Source organism: Pelodiscus sinensis, chromosome 6 (genome assembly GCF_049634645.1).
Source record: "Pelodiscus sinensis isolate JC-2024 chromosome 6, ASM4963464v1, whole genome shotgun sequence".
NCBI lineage: Eukaryota > Metazoa > Chordata > Testudines > Trionychidae > Pelodiscus > Pelodiscus sinensis.
The window spans coordinates 115,417,304-115,429,873 of NC_134716.1; the positions used below are offsets into that span (position 1 = coordinate 115,417,304).

The 12,570-nt window shown below is 43.0% G+C and overlaps 1 protein-coding gene across 2 annotated transcripts in view; it reads left to right on the top strand.

The window, feature by feature from the left end:
• Window positions 1-12,570, top strand: part of MYO5B (myosin VB) — a 328,467-nt gene that overhangs the window by 174,134 nt on the left and 141,763 nt on the right. For both annotated transcript variants that reach the window (XM_075932680.1, XM_075932681.1), the window contains exons 9-10: window positions 2,156-2,265; window positions 5,991-6,256. In XM_075932680.1, coding sequence (XP_075788795.1) covers window positions 2,156-2,265; window positions 5,991-6,256 — 376 coding nt within the window. The remainder of the gene's footprint in view (window positions 1-2,155; window positions 2,266-5,990; window positions 6,257-12,570) is intronic.

The window sequence follows — 12,570 nt, forward strand, 5'->3', positions numbered from 1 at the left end:
CGGCTGTAGTGTCTGCATTTTATGTAGACTGAAGTCACTTTCCTTATCTGTCAGTTTGATCATGTCACCCATGTGCTTCGCATCCCTTCACTGGCTCTGGATCTCCTTAAGCCCCTCCCCCACTAGTACTCCATGCTTGTGTGCATGTGTCAGCTTCTTATGAAATCACCACTGTGCCGCCTTCCTGCTCAGCTGTCCATGCAGGAGGCAAACTCCCTGCACCTAACTGCAAATCCCTTGCCCTGTCCACATTGACGTCTGATAAACAGTACCACAGAGCAGCCAAGTAGTATTGCTTTTTGTTAACCCTAAATTACCTTTTCCATCTTTGTTGGTGGTTAAACAAAAATCTTTGCAGCTACAAAGGTAGGGTTGACAGCCTGAGAACATCCAAAGCATGTCCTCAGCCTGTCTTGCTGTGAGGAGCAGGCAGTGAACATTAAAGAGGAGCAGAAACCTGCTGAAATTTGTATGGGAATTCTATTCAGATTTTGGAGAGCGATGTTCCTGCTGGAGAAGCTAACAAGAATCTGTCAGGAAACACTGGCGGAGGGAAAGTCTTGCACTTTCAATGAAAGGCCATTAGGGATGTAAAATCCCAGTTAATCAGTTAATGGGTTAAATCGCAGATTCAACCAGTTAACCGATTAAGCTGGATCTCATTCCCATGACCTATGATGGGCTCTGGCTTCTGACCCCCTGACTTCCCAGCTTCTGTTCACTGGTACTGGTTAACTGGTACTTGGTAAGCATCATCTTAACAGGGTGATGCTTACCAGGTAATGGGTTACCCGTTCGCATCCCTGTAGGCCATGAAAAGTACACCTGTCATGCACTTATGTTTGCATCTGTGGTGCAGGATTTTTTGGCACGCAGTTTTAGATGAATATTTTCTTGCTTGTCCCAAAACTGTAAATTGGCAGGTGCAAATGGGATTTGATCTTGCATACTGAGCAATCAGCCATGTAGCTAAGAAGTTAACGGCTGTATTCTACATCTGTCACATTGGTGAGCTCTCTGTCATACAAGTCCAGTGGGAGCCATTAGAGTAAGTGCTCTTCCTTGGCACTATTAATATCGTGTAACCATTTTTTATTACTGGCTTACAGCAATACCATAGCTTATCGTGGTTTCACTGGCATGAGCCTGCACGTTGTGTGCCACTATTATTTGTTCTCTCTTAGGGCATGTCTAAACTACATTCTTCTTTCGAAAGAGGAATGTAAATGAGGCAAATTGAAAGTGCAAATGAAGTGTGGATTTAATTATCCCATGCTTCATTTGCATATTTGTGTTGGAATGCTTTTTCAAAAGTGAAAGCACAGTCTAAATGGGGCTCTTTTGCTGGGGGGGAGGGAAACCCTTTTTTGAAAAAACCTGTTCTCATTTTTTCAGGTTACCTGCATGGAGCTTAACTGCCTGGGCAGGGCTGATTAATCACCTGTGAAGCTGTGCTGCTGCATACCTTAGGGTACGTCTAGACTACAGGCTTTTGTCGACAGATACTGTCGACAAAACTTCTGTTGACAAAGAGCATCTACACTACATTCAGTTCTGTCGACAAAGCAAGCTGCTTTGTCAACATGGTAGCGTAGACGCAAAGGACAGTTTACATGCAATAACACCTTCTGTCGACAGAAACTCTGTCGACAGAAGGCGTTATGCCTCATAAAATGAGGTTTACCAGCGTCGACAAAACTGCTGAGTTCTCTACTCAGCGGTAGTGTAGACGCAGGTATAGTTTTGTCGACAAAAGTCCTCTTTTGTCGACAAAACCCTGTAGTCTAGACACACCCTTAGAGGGCACACTGGTCCCCTTTTCATTTAAACTGAAATCCAGAATAAGTGTAAATGATCCTCATAGAGAAGTTGCTTAACTTTTAAGCAAGTTTTAAAGTAGCATCCAACCCACTGTTTAAAAAAAAAAAAAAAAAAGCCTTGATATGACTGTTTAGGAAGTGAAGATTTAACAGTTCATATGAGAGTGTCTTCTTGCAATCTCAGCTCTCACACTGAATGATGATTGTTTATTGAGAGCATTCTAACTGTTTTTGAAATCGTCCATCCGGAAAGGAAATTGAACTGTATAAATATTTTAAAAGAAAGTAAAACCCTTTTTATGTTGTGAAAATTGGATGTCAATTGTTTCTTTCAGGAGTGAAAGAGTCCCATCAGATGAGCATTTTTAAGATAATTGCTTCCATCCTGCACCTAGGAAACTTGGAAATTCAAGCAGAACGAGATGGAGAGTCTTGTAGTATCCCGGTAAGTTCTTACAGGCACAGAAGTTATGTTTGTGCAATTTCAGATATATATATCTCCAACCAAATCATCTGTCTCTTGTTTCAAAGGATGTTTCATTAATAACTTAATTTCTATTTATTTTCTCTTGTTTTATTACTTTTGTGGGCATCTTGTCCATAAACCTTATTTCCTAGATGTTTGATTGTTTCCATCTGGGGAATATTGCAATATCCCTTGTTTTTCTAGCCTACTGATAAAGCAACATAACTCTTTGCTTTTGCTTCCTTGGTTTTAAAGTACAATTTGTTAGCCGGGGCAATTGGTCTGTTTTTAAGGGCGGCAAGTAACATTATTTCAATGTTTGCAACATTGCCTGGAGTAAATATCAGGGAGAGTAATGTATATGCTAAGGTAACAATACAGGTGTACAGATATAGGTTGGACTTCCCTGATCCTGGAGTGGTCCCGAATCAGGGAGATTTCCAGGCCAGGGGAGGTCAAAACTCCCCTCCCAGCCATCAGCCCCACTCGGGGGCACCCGCCCTAGCCACTGGGCTCCGCTGCATCAGCGGGGGCTGAGCTTCTGATCATGGCCACCTTCACTTCCAGCTGAGCTCTCTGATCCATCAATACATGCGGTCCTGCCAGACCACAGATGTAGCCAGACCAGTGAGTACCAGATTTTAGAGTTTCAACCTATACTGTGATCCTTGTCCCCTTCACAAGACAAAATTGACAAGTCTTCAAAGGCAACCAGTGTATCAGACTTAATAGTGCTGTTTGCAGAACTTCATTTGGGATTACATGCACCTTTTGGGCAATGCTAGTGCTGAACCAGTAGCTGCTGGTGAATATGAATCCAAAACAATGAGGTAGTGCCTCCTCTGTAAATGTAACTCCATTTGACTTCAGTTGGCTGGTTTTTGAATTTCCCCCAGGGACAGAATTTGGTCATTCCTTGTGTCTCTCAAATACTTAGGGGATTTGAAGAAGAATGGAATGGGAGCATCTTTTTGCATTTCAGACTGTCAGAATTTTCAGTGTGTCAGAACTGTGTCCTAAACCATTTCCCCATTTCTTATGGCTCTTTCCGTTTCTGGGTTAGATTTTGGATGCATATTGCAGGACAGGCTTTCAGATATGGCATCGATTTTTGGGTGGCATTGTTTTTATATATTTATATTTATATTTTTTGGGTGCCCAACTTGAAATATTTTTTAAATGGTCTGAAAGTGCCCTTTTAAAAATCAGGCTCCTTTAAGATATTTCCAATTAGATCTGTTAGCCAGGATGGTCAGGGTTGGTGTCCCTAACCTCTGTTTGTCAGAAGCTGGGAATCACTTGATCCTATTCTGTTAATTCACTCTGGGGCACCTAGCATTGGTCACTGTCAGAAGTCAACATACTGGGTAAGATTGTCTGACCGAGTGTGACCATTCTTATGTTCTTTTCCAATATTCAATACATTTCTAAAAGTGATTGTAAATTCTGGAATAAAGAAATGGTCCCTTTGTGCAAATAACTGAATTATCTGGTTTTGGTTGCACGGTTCAGCATAGATAGCAACACAGGGCTTCTAGGTACCACATTTACTTATTGAAAGAATGATAAAAATGTGCTTTATAGTGATTCCCTTCCTTGTTTTTATGTGTTTATTCAGACAAAATAAATTAAAATAGAGACTATATAGATAGAGTTGTCCTATCAATTATTGCCATGTCCTATACTCGATAGTTTAATCTTAATTAAAATGTGAGGCTGTGCTCTGCACATATAGTTAGTGTTACCTTGGAGAGGCTGCTATGTGCACTTGTAGACGGGATGCACTCTGATTTAGATATTTGGGGAATCTGGGTGCATAAAACTGATCTGCTCCCACCATGCTGAATTCCGTAATGGATTTAGCATTATTTAATTAAGTTTAAATGTTACCGCATCATATAAACTCCATCCTGGTTATTACTTTTAATCAACAATTAGAAAAATCTGGCAGCGCGAAAGCATCCTACAGGATTTTAAAAGGCATTTTCCTCTCCCCCCCACAATTATCTAGCTGGATGTTATTGTTTTACTTTCTTTTGAAGTATGACGTAATGTTAACAAAAGACGGAACAATTTCTCACTCTTACAAAAACGGGCCTGCAGGCTCACTCACGTACTTTATGAAATGCAGCAACTGGCTGGGGCTTTGCTGGATTTGCCATTAAAGACAAATGTGAACTTAAAACTCTTAACTAAACTACAGGGTTTTTTTTAATAACGATAGGAAAATAGGTCGTCAACAACTATTTGAGCCATATATTTTGGGGGCCTAATTATACCAAGAAATCTGAGAAGTGCTTTGTGAAAGACATGCTGTAATTTAATAATGCACCTGTACCAAGCTAATGATTCAGAGCCTGATCCAAAACCCATTGAAGTAAATGTTGGGAGTCTTTGTATTCGCTTCATTGGGTTCTGGATCAGGCCCTTAGAGGTAAAAGGAATCCTACATTTTGCTCCAATGTAGAAGGAAACAGTAGCAACATCTCCAAACACACAGTTCTCCCTTCCCCCTTAAAAATATAAGCCAAATGGTTGAAGTAGTATCTGGCAGTGGTGTCATCTAAGACCTTATGATAACTGGAGGATGTGCACCTAGAGTAAAAGAGCCAGCCATACTGGTTTGGGTTCTCAGTGACTGAATAGGAGTTGAGGATGCTAGTAATTTGCAGCTAGTGTCCTGAAGAGCTGGTTACTCATGAGGTGTTGCATAGTTTGTGCATAGTAGTAGAAGGAACAAAGGGAACCACTGTGGATGCTCTTTTCTTTTTTACTAAGGTTGTGCCGTTTCAGATTCCCATTGCGTAGAGAAGCCATTCATCAGGATTCTGTTGCAAAACAGTGTTGAGTAGATCTGAGCTCCATTTCATGTATCTTCCCAGGTTCAGACGGGGAACTGACAGAATTACCGGGCTCCTGGGTGGCTCTGTTCTTCAGAAGTGGAGGGACCTCGGTTGAAAGGCCGGAGCTGGGTCTAGCCTCGTTCTATCAGCCCTCATTCTATCACCTGCAGTGCATCGTGCAAGGCTCTGGTGGCTATTGAAAGGCCCCAGGGGCAGCAGTGGCAGCCACAAGCGCGGGGCAGCTAGAAGCCCCGAGCAATTATCCCCATGTCAGTGGGCCTGGGTTCAGTTAAACGTTCTCATTTTTGTGTCATCTCTGTTAGCCAAAGATAAACCAGATGGGAACTCAGCTCTGATGTCGTTTTTTGATACTGATCCTGGAAATCTAGAATTAAAATTCGATTAGGAATCAAACTGCTCTCTCGGAATCTACCACCAGGTCATTCATCTCTTCAGTGGTTAACATATTTCAAGAGATATAGAAACAGAATGAGACTCTTCAGTCAAGCCAGTAGTCCCTACCAATTTGTTATCTGCAGTTAATAACTGAATAGGAAACTAACATTATAAGGCAAATTTGAGGTTGGTTACAACCCTAAACTACAATAGCGCTAGTAATGACCAATCTCAGTGATACAGCTTGTGTTATAAATGGTACCTGTGCATCACACTAAAGCAGCAGTTTCAGAAATGGGTCTGATTCCCGAAGACCAAAGCGGTCTTGTTCGTTGTTTTTTCCTTACCCTACCTTCCAGTAAGAATAATAAGCAGCCCTGTAGCTCTGTTACGTGGGTGTTTCCTTGTCTTCCAGCCACAGCTCATTGAGCTCCTGCTGAATTTATGTCTTTCTTTATATCCTAGAAACAAGATGAACACCTGAATCATTTTTGCAGATTGCTTGGAGTGGAGCAGAGCCAGATGGAGCACTGGCTGTGCCATCGGAAGCTTGTCACAACTTCTGAGACGTACATCAAGCCCATGTCTGTACAGCAAGTCGTGAATGCCAGGAATGCATTGGCCAAGCACATCTACGCCCAGCTCTTTAACTGGATTGTGGAGCATATCAACAAAGCCCTGCATACCACTGTCAAGCAGCACTCATTCATTGGAGTGCTGGATATCTATGGGTAGGAACTGCCTGTTTCTTCCGCTTTCATTTGCCAGTCTGTTGCTGATTCCTTTGGCCTGTCCTCTTCTACTTCAGTTAAACATGATATTTTAGAAATCTGATCCATGCAAAACCTGTTCCAGGATGGGCTGCTGGAAAGAGGGGAGTGTATTTGCAGTACACCGAATGTTAGAAGTTGCGTTGAACAGGATTACGTGTAGCCTGATCCTGAGCTCCGTGAGCACTGGTGTCATCCACTGTTTTCCCTAAAGTGCCCAGCACCTTGCAAGATATCGCCCTTATTGCTCTCCCCACACCTCCCCCCGAAAAAAATCAAGGCAATGGATCAGGTTTATAGGGCACTCAGATGCAGTGCTACTCTCTTTATAGTGAAGTAGAATTATGATGGCTTGTTGTGTTGGAGTTTTACTGATACTTGAGTTCTCCTTACTGTGGACTAGGGGGATCATCTGATGTGCTACAGTTGGCAACCTGTGCTAATCAAGTAACAAAGTATTTTCCGCGAGAGCTTACAGTATGAGGGTACAAGCTGGTAAAGTGGAGAGAGTAAAAAGAACAAGGCTTGAGTATGGTATATTGTCTGTATTACAAAACGAGTCTCCTGCGTCACATTCCAAATTTCTCCTTTCCACACTCTTGTAGACTTGGGTCTGGTTGAGTGTTGGGCTTTGATCGAGACCCATTTCTCTCCCATATGGGTGTCCAGTAGGTTTTTATGAAGGTTGGGGAGAAGGGACTTTGTGTATATTAAAAGCCCGGACTCCTCCTTTTATTGCTTATTGACTTGGTATTGTTTAAGCACTAATGTAAAAGAGACATGAAAGAGTCAGAGACCTAGAAAGTTTGAGTTAAAACCTTGCAAAGTAAAACAGATGGAGGAACGACGAGTGGACTGTGAAAAGGCCTGGCAGAAAAGTGGGGCTGGTACTATATAAATATTAATATTTCTAATGAAACAAGCAAAGTATCTCTAGCTGGGTTGGAAACTCCCTTGCTGGAGGTGGTTTATTATAACCTTAGAAGAGTGGTTCTCATTCTTTTCGGTTCAAGACCCATTTGAAAATAGACTGTCACAACCAGTAAATAGTGTGGGGGTAGAGCCTCTGGCGTGGCTTAGGTTGGATCCTGTTTGGCACTCACCCCTCAGTGGTGTCTTTTGTGCTGTGGGTCATCTTGGGATTGGCTCTCCGCTCCAGGCATTGCAACCTCCAAGGCTGCAGTCCCCCGGACTGGACCAAATCTGTCTGAGTGGAGCTGTGGTCAGGCTCATGGGGTTGTAGTGCGCTTGCTCATATTGGGCCTATCCAGGCTCCAGTAGTCAATATGGTTGAACCAAACCTGAGTGGTGCTGAGTCTCCAGAGGGTCTAGTACGTGGAGTGGGGGAGGCAGGCAAGTCCAGCCAGCCCCATGGGAGAGGAGCTGCCACATGACCCTTGAAAACATTTGGTGACCCAATTTTGGTTCCTAACCCACTGGTTGGGTAACCCTGCCTTAGAAATTAGGCCATGTTTGCCCAAAACCTCATGTCTGAGGATGGTGATTCCCTTTAATCCCAGTGCAGCCTGGGGCACCTTTTGTCACCTGGGTTCAAGGGCCAGCCACAGAATGGCGATGGCTGGACCTTGATTATTTCCACACCACCACTGCAAACTAGGAGCTCTGCATCCTGCCAGGTTGCCAGAATTTGTGGCTTGGTGGATCTCATTGGAGACTGGGCCTATCAATTACCATCTCTATCCCTACAGCCTAAAGAGATGGCAGTGGGACTGCCAGCAACTCCCTGAAGAGCTGGAAGAGGGGACAGCAAGCTAATCTGTGCCCTGAAGATGTCAGGACTGGATCAGGTAGCTGGCCACTGGCCCACCCATAGACAACGATTAAACATAACAGGGAGCTCAGGGTCTCTTGTGAAGAAGAGATTAGTGGAGGAGCAGGGCAAGGTGTCAAGCAACAGAGAGGAGCCCAATGCCAGGCAAAATGCCACCTGATGCCAGATGCTTGCCAAATCTTACTGAGTTTGGAACTCTAAATGGAACCCCAAAGTAGGTGTATTTTGAGTTTTTTAAGAAAGTTCACACAATCCTAGTCCCCCATGCAGCTAATGGAATTGGGGCAGGATTCTCACTTCTGTATCAAGCATCGTGGGATTTTTAACTTTTTTTTCTGATGTCTGGGAGGTCTATTTTTAATATCACATCTGAGAGAGAGACTCTCCCCTCTGCCACCAAGCTCTCCTTCCCCTCCAAGCCCACACAAACACAATGCTAAAGCATCAGTGAAATACTGATGGTGCTGAAAGAGCCACTGCATGTGCTTTGACCAGCAGCACATCCTGCAGCACCTTTGTGATCATTAAAGGCTCCCATCAAAAAACTGAGCCAGTATGACCCTACCTACTTCAGGATGTGACGACAGAGCAGCTTGAAATGGCACTGCTGTTGGCATAGGGATTTGTTAGCATCAAGCGTGACCCACATGGATGCTACAAGATCTGGAGAATCCTTGAGGCTGAGAAAGTTGCCAGCTGCAGACATGCTGAGAAGTGGTTCTAAAGGAGTGTCAATCAGAGGAGCTTTCAAGAAAATATTGTTGCCTGTCCATGTTGACTTGATTCCAGAGAGAATGCATGTGGACTGTAATATGTCAGGAAAACAATACTACTGAGGAAGGAGCCATATGGAGAAAGTGCAGACAAGTCAGTTGCTATCAAAGTAAGACACAGGCAAGTTCTTGCAGAAATGTAAATACAAGTTGATTAGAGGGTAATGCCCATGAAAGAATAAGTTAGGTAAGAAAACTTCCATTACTGTGACCCAACCACAGGACCTTTCTGCTGAAGATCACAAAAATATCACTCCCCTAAAGCACTGGGCCAAAATTACAGTTAGTGGAACAAGTGAGGCTGGTGGTGAAGAGAGTTTTAACAGCTTGGTACCTAGTAGATGCTGCTGGCATAAGAGGTACTAGCTGGGTTCAGTAGAGACAAAGTCCCCAGTTCTGAAGCCCTGCTAATAGATGCGAACTCTGCCCTCATATCTACACCAGCGACACCATCACAGGACCTAACCAGATCAGCCACACCATCACTGGTTCATTCACCTGCACATCTACCAATGTAATATACGCCATCAATGCCCCTCTGCCATATACATCAGCCAAATTGGACAGTCCCTACGTAAAAGAATAAATGGACACAAACCAGATATCAGGAATGGCAATATACAAAAACCTGTAGGAGAACACTTTAGTCTCCCTGGACACACACTAGCAGATTTAAAGGTAGCCATCCTGCAGCAAAAAAAAACTTCAAGACCAGACTTCAAAGAGAAACTGCTGAGCTACAGTTCATCTGCAAATTTGACACCATCAGTTTAGGATTAAACAAAGACTGTGAATGGCTAGCTAAGTACAAAAGCAGATTCTCCTCTCTTGGTGTTCACACCTCCACATCAGCTGCTAGAAGTGGGCCTCACCCTCCTTGACTGAATTAACCTCGTTATCTCTAGCCTTATTCTGGCCTGCATATTTATACCTGCCTCTGGATATTTCCACTACATGCATCTGAGGAAGTGGGTCTTTGCCAATGAAAGCTTATGCTCCAATACATCTGTTAGTCTATAAGGTGCCACAGGACTCCTTGCCACTTTTGCTAATAGATAGACATTTCATAACTCTGTCTATGCTTCTGTATTTCATCCAGCTTAATACGGGGATTGTGGCATTAATAAGTTTTGTATAACGGCTTCCTTTTGAAAGAGTGATATTGTCAATTGACTGCAAGGTGAAGGATTTCTCTGGAGCTTAGCAATCAGCTTCCTTATTCTCCCTTACACATCACCAGCCCTGGGACCTTTTAGGCTGGGATTTTTAGACCACTTTGAAAAGATGAGCCTTAGCACTTACTAACACTTTAAAAATGAATTTGTGTCTGAATTCAGTGTTAGGGATTGGTTTCCACAGGCATCCATTCAGAGCCTAGGTCCTATAGAGCATAAAGCTCCGCATCCTGCCCTACCAGCAGCAGAGGAAAGAGATTATTTTGCTGCTTTTATTAAGAAATGACTTAAGGGGTTCCGCTATTAAATATTCTTAGGAAAAAAAAAAGCATAAGGGTTTGCACCTGCCCAGAGAGCACACAGTGGGTCCTCTCCAGCTGAAACAGTGATATATGCTTTAGGGATGTCAAATCCCATTTAATTAGTTAACTGGTTAAATGTTAAGTTTAAACAGTTAACTGATTAAATATGGTGGGCAGGCTAGAGCAGTTCTCCTGCCATGAGTAGGGGCTGTTCCAGCCCGACAACTTCCCAAGTGGTTAGGGACTACTGCTTCCAGGTCTGCTTTCATACAGGGCTGCAGCAACCCTCCGGGTACCAGTTATCCGTTATGCAGTAAGCATCACCCGTTAAGGGTGGTGCTTACTGGATAGCTGGTTAATCAGTTACCCATTAGCATCCCTAATATGCAGAGTTATCTGTTGTGCCAAGGACTGGACTTGACATTTTCAGCACTGACTCTTGATGGAACCTTGAATAAGTAACTTAAATGCTATCAGTGACCCTACCTGTAAAATGAGGGGGTAGTACGTACGTACTTCACAGGGAGTTGAAGGTTATTTAGCTAATGGTCATAACAGTCCTTGAAGATGAATGTACTGTATAAAAGATAAGTATTCATAATATTATTATTATAAAGCAGCATATATGGTTCTTGTCATCTTGAATCTTGCTTAAGATTACATTGCACTAAATATATATATATTTATATATATAGTTATGGATTATATTATATATTTAAGATGTCCAGCCAAATCCTAGACATTATCTCTGTGGGAGATGAGTGTCTCTTCTCTGTACCTTTATCATGAACCCATGGTTGATACAGAAATTTTGTTTGTAAAGGAACAAAAATGTTGTGTCCTTAGAGGATTTACCTATTATCCACTATGGTAGGTGAGGCCGAAAGCACTGCCTGTTGTTAAGGTTGCCCACTGTTGCTTATTATAAGGCCCTGGTCGTCAGTCCTGTAACCAGCTGAGCTAGATTTTTCTATGCTAGCTGTCTGCCTTAGGTGAATTTTTTTTCTCGGAATCTGCGGAACTGTTTTGGCTGAAAAGAGAAAAGAAAAATTAAGAAAAATATATTGCTTTGCTCATGTTAAAACATTCCACTCACACTGAACATGCTCCATCCCAGGAGGATCAGGATTTCCCTGTAACGGCAGATCTAGTTGGCAGCAGTGTAAAAGTAGGGAGGCTCTCCCTTGCTGACTCCCAGGCTGTGTAATTTGAATGCAAAGGGGACAAGAGCTGGAGCTGTAGGATGGGGAACAGGGAGAAATTGAGGAGGAGAATAGGATTAGGTGCTATAGGCATGGGGAGGGAGAAAGGGAGATGGAGACTAGCTAGGCAAAGATTCTGACACTTGGAGGAAGAACCTGAGGTTGAACATGAATCCTGGGGAGGGAAATTGGGACTAGGAGCCTGTGCAGTCGGGCATGGGGTTGGGAGAGGAGTTGGCAACCCGAGGCCAGGGTGGGCGAGAAAGACAGAAAGGAGGAGGAGCTGGAGCAGAGTGAGAACTGTGAATTGCTGGGTAAGAGGACCAGGAGTAGGAATGGAGAAAGGAGTAGTTAAAAGGGTGAAACTAGGACATGCCAAGCATGAAAACTGGGTCTGGACTGAGAAACCTTAGGAGTAGAGACTGGATGGCAAGAAGAAAGGTATAGAAGGCAAGATTGAAAAAGGTGGGTTTGTGTAGTCTGGAAAAGAGAAGACTGAGGTAAGACATAAGTTTTCAAGCATGTATCTAAAGAAGGGGGTGTGGGAAGGTTGATTTGTTCTCCTTATTCACTGAAGGTAGGACAGGAAGTAAGGGGCTTGAATGGCAGCATGGGAGATCTAGGTTGGACCTAAGGGGAAAAAAACTACCTCTCAGAAGAGTTATACTTTGGAACAAATCACCAAAAGTATCCAACCTAACAGCTCCCATCTTTAAAGTGACGATATTACCCCTCATCTCAGAGGTATGGAAATAATGTATTAATATTTGTCCAGTACTCAGACATGGACGTGATGAGCAATGTAGAAAATCTCATGAGGAAATAATTCTGTCTTCCAAGTAGGATTTGAATGGGGTGCAGTAAATAAGACTCGGGCCCATGTTTTGAACAGTGAGGATAAAGCAAAATATTGAATTGCTGCTCATTAATGAAAAACCTTCCATTCTCTGCACTAAATATGATAGGAGTCATGTGGGAAATATGTGATCATGTCTCTGTCATTTTTTTATTTTGCCTCGTGGATATTGTAG